At 43.9% G+C, this 13,235-nt stretch overlaps 1 protein-coding gene across 6 annotated transcripts in view; it reads left to right on the top strand.

Moving 5' to 3' along the window:
* The window catches only part of ARHGAP40 (Rho GTPase activating protein 40), a 189,758-nt gene that overhangs the window by 84,791 nt on the left and 91,732 nt on the right, over positions 1-13,235 (top strand). For all 6 annotated transcript variants that reach the window (XM_029612411.1, XM_029612410.1, XM_029612409.1 and 3 more), the window contains exon 3: positions 10,806-11,026. In XM_029612411.1, the coding sequence (XP_029468271.1) occupies positions 10,806-11,026 (221 nt within the window). The remainder of the gene's footprint in view (positions 1-10,805; positions 11,027-13,235) is intronic.

Here is a 13,235-nt window from a genome sequence, read left to right as displayed (position 1 = left end):
CCATGGTGGTGATGCACCTGCAAAACTGGGGCATATGTGTATCAGTCTGGATGATTGTCTGGTCAACCACCTAGGTGTTGGAGTTGCTAGGGTTCGTCATAAATGGCCAAGTCCCACTTGAGCCCATCATCTCAAATGGAATTTTTATTAGCTCTGTTAGACATATTTACTCTAATTACTTACTCTAATTCTCTACCCAGTTATATGAACCTTGTTGTAATGTAACTTTACGAACTCTTTGCACTTATTAATGTTCCATTTCTGTGTTCACACCCCTGTTATATGTAAACCGGCATGATGTGATTTTTAATCACGAATGCCGGTATAGAAAAACTCTAAATAAATAAATAAATAAATATATATTTCAGGCAAGAGCCTTCCTTCTGCAACAGAGGGCTATCGCCTTGATATACATAGTGGAAAGGATCCAAATGAACAAGCAAACAGCTTGGGACATGTTGAGAATATTTGGGCCTTAATGGCTCAACTGTTCATCTCTCCCTTGGTGCATCTCCACATTAGGAGAGCCCAGTGGACCCTCAGATCAGTGGCGACAGACCACTTTGGATCTGCATGACAGCATCTGTGTCTCACAACTGCTCAGGGACTTTGTCCTTATGGTGGGACAATTCTAATTTGACCAAAGGTATACCCTTTAAGATTTCTCTGATGGAAATTTTCCTCACTATGGATGCATCTACCGTGGGGTGGGGAGTTCATGTACAGGATATCTGCACCCTAGATCCCTAGTCTGCTTAGGAAAAGCTTCATCAGATAAACTTCCTAGAGCTAAGGGTGATCCAGTATGCTCTAAAGCAGTGGTCCCCAACCCTGTCCTGGGGTCCCACCAGCCACTCGGGTTTTCAGGATATCCACAATGAATATGCATGAGAGAAAATTTGCATGCACTGTCTCCATAATATGCAGATTTTCTCTCATGCATATTCATTGTGGATATCCTGAAAACCTGATTGGCTGGTGGGCCTCCAGGACAGGATTTGGGACCACTGCTCTAAAGGCGTTCAGTAGTTAGCTTGCCAACAAAGTAGTCCTAGTCCAAATGGACAACCAGGTTACGATGTTCTATATCATTAAGCAAGGAGGGACAGAATTGTATCTCCTGTGTCAAGAGACTGTCCAGTTGTGGGACTGGGCCATCTCTCAAGGGATGGTTTTCAGGTTCACATCTGGCAGGTATGGAGAATGTCCTGGCAGATGGATTTAGTTGATCCCTGGAACCCCACAAATGGTCCTGGACCAGGGAGTAGCAGATCAGATATTCTGCAAATGGTGCATGCCTGCAGTGGATCTGTTTGTCTCCTCTGAACAGGAAGTTTTCACTCTTCTGTTCCAGGAAATGGGCATGGGGCAAACTAGCTTCAGACTCCTCACCTTCATTTGGGCTAGACTCTACTGTACGTGTATCCTGTTGAAGCTAAAAGTCGGGGGGGGGGGGGGCGGGGAACCATGATATTAGCAGAGACAGATTTGGTTCCTGTTTCTCAGAGAGAGATCCATCAGGGAATCAATCATGCTGTGGTTTCCCCAGATCTCATCACTTGGGATCAAGGCAGTTTGCGCCATTCCAATATCAGGTCCCTGGCTCTCACTGCTTGGATGTTGAAAGGTGGACTTTAAAACCACTTAACTCACAGAGGATGTTTCTAGAGTTTTTAGTTTCAAGAAAGGATTCTACTATCAAGTGTTATGTTCTTAAATGGAGATTTTCCTTGTGGTAGTGTGAGTAAAAGGCCCTACATCCTCTTTTTTTTTTTTTTTTTTTTCTTTACACAAACTTCTTGATTACATTCTACATTTTACCAGAGTCAGGTCTCAAGACCAACTCTGTGCAATTGGTACCTTTCAACAGTATGTAGAAGGTACACCCATCTCCATGCAACCTTTAGGTGTTTGAGTTATGTGTGGCCTGCTTCATTTGAAGCCTCCCATCAGGTCTTCAACCATGTCTTGAGACCTCACTGTGGTTCTATTCCAATTGATATAAACTTTCTTTTGAGCCATTGCATTGCTGCGATCTGAAGTACCTGATCTGGAAGATTGTATTTTTTGGTGGTGGTTGCTTCAACATGCAAGGTCAGTGAGCTCCAAGCTCTTAGTAACTTATCCACCTTAAATCAAGTTTAATCATGATAGGCTGATTCTGCACATCCATCTTAAGTTCCTGCTTAAGGTGGTCCTGGAATTTCATCTTAACCAGGGAATTATCCTTCCATCCAGGGCTAAATTTGTAGATAAATAGGAGGTGGAACTGCAGAGTGAGGATGGGTTGAACAGGGGGAAAGGGACCAGGTCTGGGTGTGAATTCTCTCTTCCACACACAAGAACACATTTTTCACTTCTGTGGGGGAGCCACAACTGATTTATACCACCAGCTCTGTTCCACTTCATCAGACATAGGAAAAAGTGGCAGAATGCTCATTCTCATTCATTCTGCCAGAAATTAAACCCTGGCTAACAGACACAGAAAGGTTGGAATTAGCACAAATTTGAAACTTGTGAGCAGCAATGCCAATCATTAAGGCCAGGACTGAATGAAGTCTTAATTATTGGAACTTCTCACAAGTTTCAAACTTGTGCTCATTCAACTCCTTTTAGTATCTGGTCATTCCCTGTATGTACCCGGATGAGTCCAGACTCCTGGGTTTATGCATCCTTGCCAGCAGATGGAGACAGAGAAAGTTTCACTCACACTGCTTCATAATCCCTGGTACCACTTGCAGTTCCTCAGTATTTTTCTGTCTCCAGCAGATGGTGGCTTGTGCAAAATCCTGCAGTTCTGGTGGTCCAGATCCTTCCCCTTCACGCGGCTGTAGACTCAGGGAAGCTGGGGTTTTGTTCCTCAGCTTACCTTTTCTTTTTTGAGCTTCTGGTTATACCTTTCTCTCCTTTTTTTAAGTTTGGCTGATCTGAGCTAGATAGATCTGTTTTTCAGCCTTAGGAGAGGGTGGTTGTTGCCAGTTTGTTTAAAGTTGTTTTTAAAAAAAAAAAATAAAATAGAGCAACAGGAGCAGGTTGCAAGTTAAGGTTCCAGGGCTCTGGCTGGTGGCTCTCCTCCCTTCGGGCGTTTGTCGGCAGTGAGGGATAGGCTCTCTGCTCATCTCCTGTTCATTGTGGCACTTTTGGCTTGGCAAGGAGGACTTTGCTGCCGTCCTCACTATGGTTCGCGGCTTGGTGCGGTGCCGGCACATTTAAGCTGGCTAGGCCTTCTTGTGGCATGTTTCCGGGGGGGGGGAAGGACCTTTGTAGCCCCCAGCGGCGCGAAGCGGAGGAAGCTGGGAAAGACTCTCCCGGGATGGCTGGTTCTGAGAGAGGTCTATGCGAACTGGGCCCTTGGCCTCTGTCGGCGCAGGAATGGTGGCCAGTTTGGGTGCTCATGAGGCTTTACCTGTGCCGACTGAGGGGGATTTCCCAGTCCACCCAGGTCCCATTATTGGGATGGGGGTGGGGGCAGAGGAGGATGCTGGTTTGAGTCTGCCTATTTCTGGGTGTGCTGGGGCTGAGGCCACGCACTTCCCCAGGCACTTCCTCCTTTTTCAGCTGAGTTTGTACTGCTGCTTCATGATGCTTAACTTGGCACAGCAGGCAGGGCTGGGATCCCAGTCTCTGTCTCCGGTGGGTCAGGGCTTGGCTTCTAGACCTAATCAGTGCTGTGGTAATCGGCCTTCCGGGGTGCAGAGTTCACTGGTTCCTGTTTGGGCTGGTGAGGACTTAGATGACTTGTTTGGGTCGCAGGAGGCCCCCAGGGATTTGAGGCATTGGATCAGGGTGCTGATCCGGACAGAGTCAACATGGTTCTGGGGGATGATCCGGAGGATATTCTGAACTGAGGGGGGACAACCTCAAGATACTCTGCTTGTTCTGGAAGGAAGAATTAGGTCCTTTGATCCCTCAGGTTCTGGAAGAGCTGGGGCTAAAAGTCCCTCAGGAGGACTCAGATATGGAAGGGGTGGATCCGGTCCTGGATGGGTTTAGGGGTCTCCTGAGAGCTTTTCCCCTATCATAAATCTGTGAAAAGGATGGTGGATTAGGAGTGAGGAGCTACCGATTCCAGCTTGGGAAGGGCGATGTCAAAGATTTATACCTTGCCTGAACAGAGGTTGGAGCTTTTTTCTCTTCCAAAAGTGGATGCTGCAGTTTTGGCGGTCACAAAGAAGATGACTATCCCTGTTGCTGGTTCTGCGGCTTTGAAAGATGTTCAGGATTGGAAGCTGGAGATTCACCTCAAGAGGATCTTTGAGGTGTTTGCCCTGAGTCTGCAGGCCATCATCTGCTCTAGCTTCATGCAAAGAGTGTGCCTGCGCTGGGTACAACAGCTTCAGGACAGGCAGGTGAAGTCTAGTGATGAGGCGGCTAAAACTGAGCGGTTAGAAGCATCGGTTGCATACATGGTGGATGCTTTGTATAATTTGGTGAGAACTTTGTCTCATATTATGGGATCTGCTGTGTCAGCCAGGTGGTTATTGTGGCTTCATAACTGCAGTGGATGAGTCTAAGTCCCAATTAGGTTTATTGCCTTTTAAGGGACGTCTATTGTTTGGGGAGGATCTGGAACACTTGATGAAACATCTGGGAGAGAATAAGGTGCTCACATTGCCAGAGGATAAGCCTAAGAGCAAGCAGTCTTTTCAGTCTTGTTTGTGGTTTCAGGAAGGCAGAAGGTCTTGTCATGTGAGAGGAGCCCCAGCGTCACAGAAGCAGTTTATTCCTCGAGGTCAGTCCTGAGGCAGGCCTTTCAAGGTGGTTAAAGGCCCTTCAGAGCTTCCACAGGAGGTGGGAGTTTGGGGGGTAAAGCCTCATAATAAGGCGAGGCCAGTCCACTCTGTTGTTCCCTGTATAGGGGGTTGTCTAGCACGATTTACGAGGAATGAACCAAGATCACTCAGGATCAGTGGGTCTTCAGCGTAATAAGACTTTTATGCTTTAGAATTTTCTCGTCCTGTTCACAACCTGTTTGTAGTCTCTCCCTGCAGGTCGTTAAGGCGTCTGGCAGTACGGGAGACGTTAGACAGCTTTCAGAGTTTAGGAGCTGTGATTCTGGTTCCTCAGGGGGAATGGGGACCAAGGTCGATATTCCATTTACTTCGTGGTTCCAAAGAAAGAAGGCACTTTCCCCCTGATTCTGGACTTGAAATGGGTTAAATGTGGCACTAAAGATTCCGAGATTTTGAATGGAGACTCTGCAGTCTGTAATTGTGGCAGTGCACAAATAGGAGTTCCTGGCTTCTTTGGACCTGACTGAGGTTTATGGTACCAGGTCAGCATTTCCAATTTCAGGCTCTTCCTTTTGGTCTTGCCTCGGCACCACACACCTTCACCAAAGTAATGGTGGTTGTGGCTGTGGCTCTAAGGCGCGAAGGGTGCCAGTACATCCTTATCTAGATGACTGGCTCATCAGGGCGAAGTTGGAAGACTATTGCCGCTCCGTGGTGCAGAAGGTGATATATACTCTGGAATCTCTAGTCTGGATGGTGAATTTGACAGAGCCACCTAATTCTGTCTCAGACTCTCGACTATCTGGGAGCATGGTTCAACATGCTGAAAAGCAAGGTGTTCCTGATGGAGAAGAAAATGTGCAAGTTACAGAAGCAAGTTCTGTGCTTGTTGACGTTGCAAGTGCCCAGAGCCTGGGACTTTTTGCAGGTTGTAGGTTCGATGGCTTCACCGCTGGAGTTGGTACCGTGGGCCTTTGTGCATATAAGATCACTGCAGAGGGCTCTATTGGCACAGTGGAATCCATTATTGGAGGAATTTCATTAGTCTGTGTCTCTCAAGGGTTATACATGGGACAGTCTGTCTTAGTAGCTAACACCCAATCTAGTACGTGGTGTTGGATCTGGAGGTCCCAGATTGGGCAATTCTTACTACTGATGCGAGTCTCTCTGGTTGGGGAGCAGTATGCCAGTGACAGTTGGCCTAGGGAACTTGGGTCAGTGGAAGAAGCCTCTTGGTCTATCAATCACTTAGAGACCAGGGCAGTGAGGTTAGTGTTACTTGCTTTTCTGCCTTTGGTTTGAGGCTGGTCGGTGATGGTCTTGTCGGACAGTGTGACCACAGTAGCGGATATCAATCATCAAGGAGGTTACCAGGAGGCGCAGGAGTTAATTCTTTGGGCAGAACAATATTTGGCCCAGATAGCAGCATCTCACATTGCAGGGGGTCAAATGTTCAAGTGGACTTTCTAAGTCACAAGGTGCTGGATCCAGGGAAGTGGAAGTTGTCCAAGACAGCAATTCAGCTCATCCAAGAGAGGTGGGGCTGCCCCCATGTGGATCTAATGGTGACTCGTCTCAATGCAAAAGCAGTTCGATTTTACAGCCGAAGACTAGAGTATGGAGCTGAGGTTGCTGACGCTTTAGTTTTGCCCTGCCCTCAGGGGATGCTAGTTTATGTATTCCCTCCCTGGCCTCTAGTAGGCAAGGTGTTGTGTCAGATAGAGAGACACCCAGGCGACATAGTGTTAGTAGCCTCTGAGTGGCCACGTCTGCCATCGTCTGCGGATCTGGTCAACATGGCAGTGGAAGGACCGTTATGTTTTAGTCATTGTCTGTGCCTTCTTCATCAGGGCCGTATATTTTCAGCCCAGCCATTCACTTTGTCTAGCAGCTTGGCTTTTGAGAGGTGGCGTATGAGAGATAGAGGGTATCCAGAAGCAGTTATTGCTACATGTCTTCAGGCTAGACGGACGTATACTTCATTGTTGTATGTCCGGATTTGGAAGGTTTTTTTTAGGCCTGGTGTATAGCTAAAGGAATACAGGCCTTGAGGTCTTTGGTATCTCAGGTTTTATTTTTTCTACAAGAGGGTTTAGTCAAGGGCCTAGCTTTCAATTCTCTCAAAGTTCAGGTAGGGGCTTCCAGCTTTTCCAGATCTTGATTCTTCCGGGCCTCACGCGTGGGAGCTTAAATTGTTGGATGTCTGCAGGGCTTTGTTGAGAGATCTCAAGGTGACTAATGATTTTAGGCAGTCTGATCGTCTCTTCATTTATGGAGCGGTTCCAAGAAAGATACCTAGGCTTCTAAGGCCACCATTGCGAGGCGCCTCAAGGAGGCTATTGGGTCGGCATACATTCTCAAGGGACGTCAGGTACCTGAAGGTTTGCGGGCTCACTCTACAAGGTCACAAACAGCCTCGTGGGCGGAAGCTCAGTTGGTTTCACCACAGGAAATTTGTAGAGCGACGACTTGAAAGTCACTGCATACTTTTGTGAGACTCTGTCATTTGGAGAGTGTGTCTTGTGAGTGGGACTCTCCAGGTCCCACCCTAATTATTTTTATTTATTTATTTATTTATTTAGATTTATATTACGCTTTTCGCACTTTTTCAGTGCTTCAAAGGGAGCTTCGGTACATCCCAGGAGTCTGGACTGATCTCAGTACGTACAGGGAAAGGAAAATTTGGTTCTAATTTTCGTTCCTGTAGTACCACAGATCAGTCCAGAACCCACCTGATCTATGGAAGTGGAGAGTCATCTGCTCAACTGTAATTTCTTGATACAGTCATAAGATTTTTTTGTAAATTTTTGTTAGGGCTATTTTTTTACAAGTGTTTTGCAAGCATTTTTTGCTTGGGTACAGGTCAATACTGAGGAACTGTGGGTGGCACCAGGGAATATGAAGCAGTATGAGTGAAACCTTCTCCGTCTCCATCTGCTGGCAGGGATGCATAAACCCAAGAGTCTGGACTGATCCGTGGTACTTCAGGAACGAAAATTAGCAGGTAAAAACCAGTTTTCCTTTGCTCTACAGTGTCAGCTTCAGGATCATACACCTCCCCTCTTCCTGCAGAATAGGAGGGCAAGGCTGGATTTGGGAACACAGTGGCTATTCTATGCTTTGTGTGCTCTAAGCTTGCCCTCTCTCCTCTATTGCCCTGTAGGCTGCCTGGAGGGGAGGGGCTGGAGCATAACTCCCTACTGTTTTGCTTCTTACGTCCAAAAAGAAGTGGTGAAATTGCATTCTAGACCATTACCCCAGAAATTAAGTCCTATTTCAACATTTTTTTCCAGGCCATTTGTCCATCAAAGTGAACAAGCACTGTAGAGTTTGGTCTGTGAGAAATCCTTTGCCTTCTACTTGGAGTAGACTGAAGCCCATCCAGCTTTTTTTCTTTTGATACTAGCAAACTGGGGATTGCCATTTCCAGACAAACTTTATCCAGATTTGTTATGCCTAGGTGGGACAGAATCTGATGGGCCATGGCAAAGCTCACACTGAGTCATGACAGTGTCGATGGCTCACTTAAGATTGGTCTCCATGGAGATTTGAAAGGTTGCAATGTGAAATGTTCTCCACATATTCACATCTCACTACTGTTTGGACAGGGTCTCCCGACACAAGTGTACCCAGTCTGTCCTGAAGAATATGTTTGCGATGTAGAATCCATTCCCACTGTCCCCTAGAGCCTATTTTTGTTTACTAGCTGCCCTCATAGATAAGATGAAAGTGGGAGGAAAAAAATTGTGGCCAACAAAAATAGATGTGCCCATTGGCAATTATGGTGTGTTCCCCTTTTTTTCATTCAGGGCAGTCTAGCTAGGGATTCCCCATTTGTGAAGACTGCTATTCTGCTTGTTCTTTGAGAAGCAGAGTTGCTTACCTGTAACAGGCATCCTCCAAAGACAGCAGTTCTCGTGAAATCTTCCTGCCTCCTTATTGGAATTGGCTTATCCTTATAAAGCTAAGGTGAAAGACTGAAGGGGTCCCTACATGGATGTGTGGTATAGTGGCATGCTTAATGAGGCACAGTCAAAATTTTAGAAACTTTGACATAAAAGTTCTGGGCCGGGCTCCATTGGATGATGTCACCCACGTGTAAAGACTAACATCCTGCTGTCCTCTGAGAACACAGATAAGCAACTCTGCTTTATCAAGCCGTATTAATTTATGTATAAATTCCTCTTGAATTGTCTAGCTCTGTTCTGGTCATTATTGCCTTGGAAAATTAGTGTATCACCTGAACAAAAACTGCTAGTTCAGATCACTAGATGCTATGCTCTTATTTTTTTTCCCCAAAACCAATTTACTTCCAATAAATCACAGATCAAATTTTGCTATGAATGGACCTTTTTTTTTTTTTTTTTTTTTTTATTTGCAATTTTTCAAATTATAACATTTACATCCAATGATATAATCATGAATACAGAATCCAAAAGTAATTATCATTTTATACATGTCTTTTCAAGAAAATTTATCTGATCTAGCCCACATCTAGGGGAGAAGGAGATATAAAGACTAAGTGCATTTCTGTCAATCTTTTTGTTTTTCATCCAACTTTTTAATCCCACTGATTAATTTTCAACTTTTATCCCCAATAAAACGTTGCAATTGTAAAGGATCAAAAAAGACAAACTTATTAGTTTGATACGTAATTTGACATTTACATGGGAATTTCAAGAAAAAGGTTGCCCCTATATCTAATACAGCCTGCTTTAATAATAGAAACTGTTTCCTCCTTGCTTGCGTTACACGAGAAACATCGGGGAAGATCTGAATCTTCTGCCCGCAGAAATTGAAGTTTTTATTCTGGAAATATTTGTTGAAAAACAAATCTTTATCTTTTTTTAATGAAAATGTCACAAGCAAGGTGGCACGAGTTTCAATATTATCTAAAGAATCCTCAAGAAAGGTTGATACACCCGGACTCTCTAGTGTATCCACACCTCCTTCAGTTACTTGATTGATTCTCCTTAAAGGTAAATAATACAATTTAGATATAATAGGTATATTCTGAGAATCATAGGAAAGGATTTCCAATATATACTTCCTAAATAATTCAACCTCTGACATTAGTCTGGACTTTGGAAAATTCAATAATCTCAAGTTACAAGATCTCATGTCATTTTCCATTATTTCCATTCTGGTATGAAGTGCCAAATTATCTTTTATAAAAGTTGCATTAGTCGCTTGAATGTTCTTAACTATTGGATTTAAACTCACCAGGGATAATTCAGTTTTTTCAGTTCTGATGTCTAGATCCTCCAGTTTTTTCCTTGTTTCTTCCGAAAAAACATGTACTCTAGACATCGCCCCTGTAAACTTTTTATCCAAATTTGACATCAGTCTCCACAAATCTAACAGTGAAACACTCTCTGGTTCCACAACTTTTTCTTCCACCACTACTTCAAATTCCAAAGCCCTTGGACAAGGAACAGTGGTATTCCTCACCATGTTCTCAGTTCTAGAATCAGTTATATCTTGAATAACAGCAGGCTCAGTAGGGTATTCTGCTGGATGTTGTGAGGACTTGGGGGTAGAAGTGGTACCTATATTTGTAGCCCCTTCTATTATTCCCCCTTCAGTGGACTCACCCACCCTAATAATGTGCGAGTCCATTGGTCCTACTCGTTTTGACACCGGAGATGTAGGAGAAGAGGTATAATTTTTTGACTTACGTTTCCTTCCCATGCTATTTTCTCCTCCAGGGGCGCGCCCCTTTGGCGCGCGGCTTCGGCAGCGCGCCGACGGCTGCGCGCCGTGGGACGCCGCTCTTTATTGGGCCTCGGGGTGCCTCCCGGTGATGTCACTTCCGGGTTCCGCCCTCAGCCCGAATCTCTCCTCCACCAGGCAGAAACAGCGAAATTGAAGAAATCTTTTTCAGCGCAGGGTAGGCAAAGGGAGGGCTACCTCCAGCACCAAGTCCCACTCTCTCCACTCCCCTGAATGGACCATTTTGATCCTTTTCTGTCATCATTACTAAGTTACTATGCTGTACTGTAGATTTTCTTTCTCAAGGCTTAGCTGTGTGTGTTCTCACTGTGTCTTTCTCCTCCTGTAATTATCTTGCAGAGGGAGAGGCAGAAGCAGAGTGGCTGCAGGACGCAGGCCTCTCTGATCTGATCAGCGAGCACACATCGGATGGTGACAATGCGGTGCTGCTGTCTACCCTGACCAAGACCCAGACCGCAGCTGTTCAACGCAGGCTGGACACATATTCCCGCTCCATACGCAAAAAGAGCAAGCAACCTGTGCGTGATGTGAGAGATGTGTTTGGAGCAGCTTCTTCTAGGGTAAACAGTAATAAAATCAATTTCTCTAGCTCTGCTCCTCTTTCTTATGTGTCCTTTTTTTTCCTCTTCTCTCTCTCTCTAGATGGGAACATCAATAATATTAATATTTAAATGGATTTACTCATAAAAACGTAAAAAAACCCCAAACTGATTCATGTAAGATTTTATAATTTTATTTAATATTGCGGTTACTTTAAAAAAAAATAAATCTATTTTTGATATTTAAAGACTGAAATACCTAGTCTGAAACTCTTCTTCTGGCTGCCATCAGTTAGAATTTTTTTTCCATTGATACCTGAATTTTCTTTTTATCTTGCTGCTAGCCATGCTGTTGTTAACTGACATCTCAGTTCAGATAGGTTATATTCAGTGCCCCCTGGCTTCTTTGATTGTGCAGCTGTGCCAAATCAACATTCTCAAAGTTTCTCCGTCTCTTAATTCAGTCATTTGAAGAAAGCTACAGTGTGCTTGCCAACTGTTCCAGGCGGGTGTAAACAATGGAAGGAATGGTAGTGTATTATGTCATAGAACACACAAATACAAATTTGTAAAAGCAAATACTTTGTTTATTAAATATTGTATAATATGGTAAAAATCAGCAAAGACAAATAGTATCACAATAATAGACAGAGATGTGTACAGAAATACCTCCCTCATAGTCTCCCTCTTCTGGGTCAATGTATCTGGGAATATCAAGAGACAGGCCTGTAGAAAACCATGGGATGGCAAAAGTCGCTCTCCCTCTGAAAATCTGAGTGGATGCTATTAATTACAATTAACTTATATTATAATTTCTGGCTCTAGTCCAGGTTTTGCAAGTCCTGTAGTTCTATTTAGAACTTACAATTTTAGAAGATTTATGTCTTAAGTTGTGGTCTTGCTTTGAGACATCCTGTTACTCCATGAGTCAGACAGTTCAAGCAGTGGCAGATGTATCCTGTTCCTATTTCAACTTGTTACTTCCTAAGCAGACTAAAAAAGAAAGAGACATTGTATAAAACTAGCATGTTTAGAAAATCTTATGCTAAGCTGTTGTGCAATTATTGATCCACATTTTATTATTGGCGATTAGCTTTGTTCCATTATTATCCCATATGTCGCATCACAGTTCTTCATGCAAACTAAAATAACTTCCTGCTTCTTCCCACAGGAGAGGGGTGGAGTGGACAGAGAAAGCAATCAGAATTTTGATCACTCAATGATCTCTTATATCAAAATCATCTTTGGTTTGATTTAATTCCTGGATAGAGTGATATCGATTTAGAAGAATTTCATCTTTATGATATGCTGTTTAATATTTTATGTCTTTTGCTTTTATATCTTTTTATGTTTTTCATTTTATTTATGATTTACTTATGGACTGGTATTTTTTTAATTTTATATTCATTCTGCTATGTTTATGTATGTTCTGATGTAAACCACCTAGGAATTTTGGTAGGCGGGGTAAAGGTTTTTGAAATAAATACAAAGGTTCTTGCGCCTGCATATGTGGCCAATCATACACAAAGTATATACCTAATAGGGCCATCAACATGCATTTGCATGTTGAGGGCACTATTAGGTGCCATGGGTTGGACGCGCGTTTTCCGCCCCTTACTGAATAAAGGGTAAGGGAAAACACGCTTCCAAGGGCAGGTTAACAGTGCGCTCCGTCGGAGTGCACTGTACTGTATCGGCCTGATTTTTTTGTTGCTGCTGATATCAACTGCACTCAGTTATCCTTCTCTATATGGATTCCTGCCGCATTCACCACAATCCAAGACCAGACAGTCAGGTTTTCCTGCACATCTTTTACTTGGGGAGTGTGCTTTCAGCACACAGATTACAACACTAGCTTCTGTTTAGTCACTGCAGGTGCCCTCATTGATTACTCCATATTTGCCTAGAATGGGGCAATAATTTGAGTTGGTTCCAGTTCATATTATTTCTGCTGGACGTTTTTGCTACTGTGGGTGTGATTTTATTTTTTTTTTTTCATGAGTTGGGAAGGTGAAGGTCCATACTTCATGGCGTACAGAGCTTCCAGAGAGGAAAGAGGGGTCATGAATGATAATAGATAGATGTGTTTAGGGGGCTCATGATTTAACCTTTAACCTCCTATTGTCCAAGTCTTAATAGGGGCAGTTTTTTAAACGTTTTCCCAACTCTGCCCAGCCCCCCCAGTGATAGGTCTCAGCCAGGGGTCACAAATTGTCTCTCTCCAGAACCT

Source organism: Rhinatrema bivittatum, chromosome 8, assembly GCF_901001135.1.
Source record: "Rhinatrema bivittatum chromosome 8, aRhiBiv1.1, whole genome shotgun sequence".
In the NCBI taxonomy this organism is placed as follows: Eukaryota; Metazoa; Chordata; class Amphibia; order Gymnophiona; family Rhinatrematidae; genus Rhinatrema; species Rhinatrema bivittatum.
The sequence above is the reverse complement of the archived record's forward strand: the minus strand, read 5'-3'. Positions and strand labels throughout refer to the sequence as shown.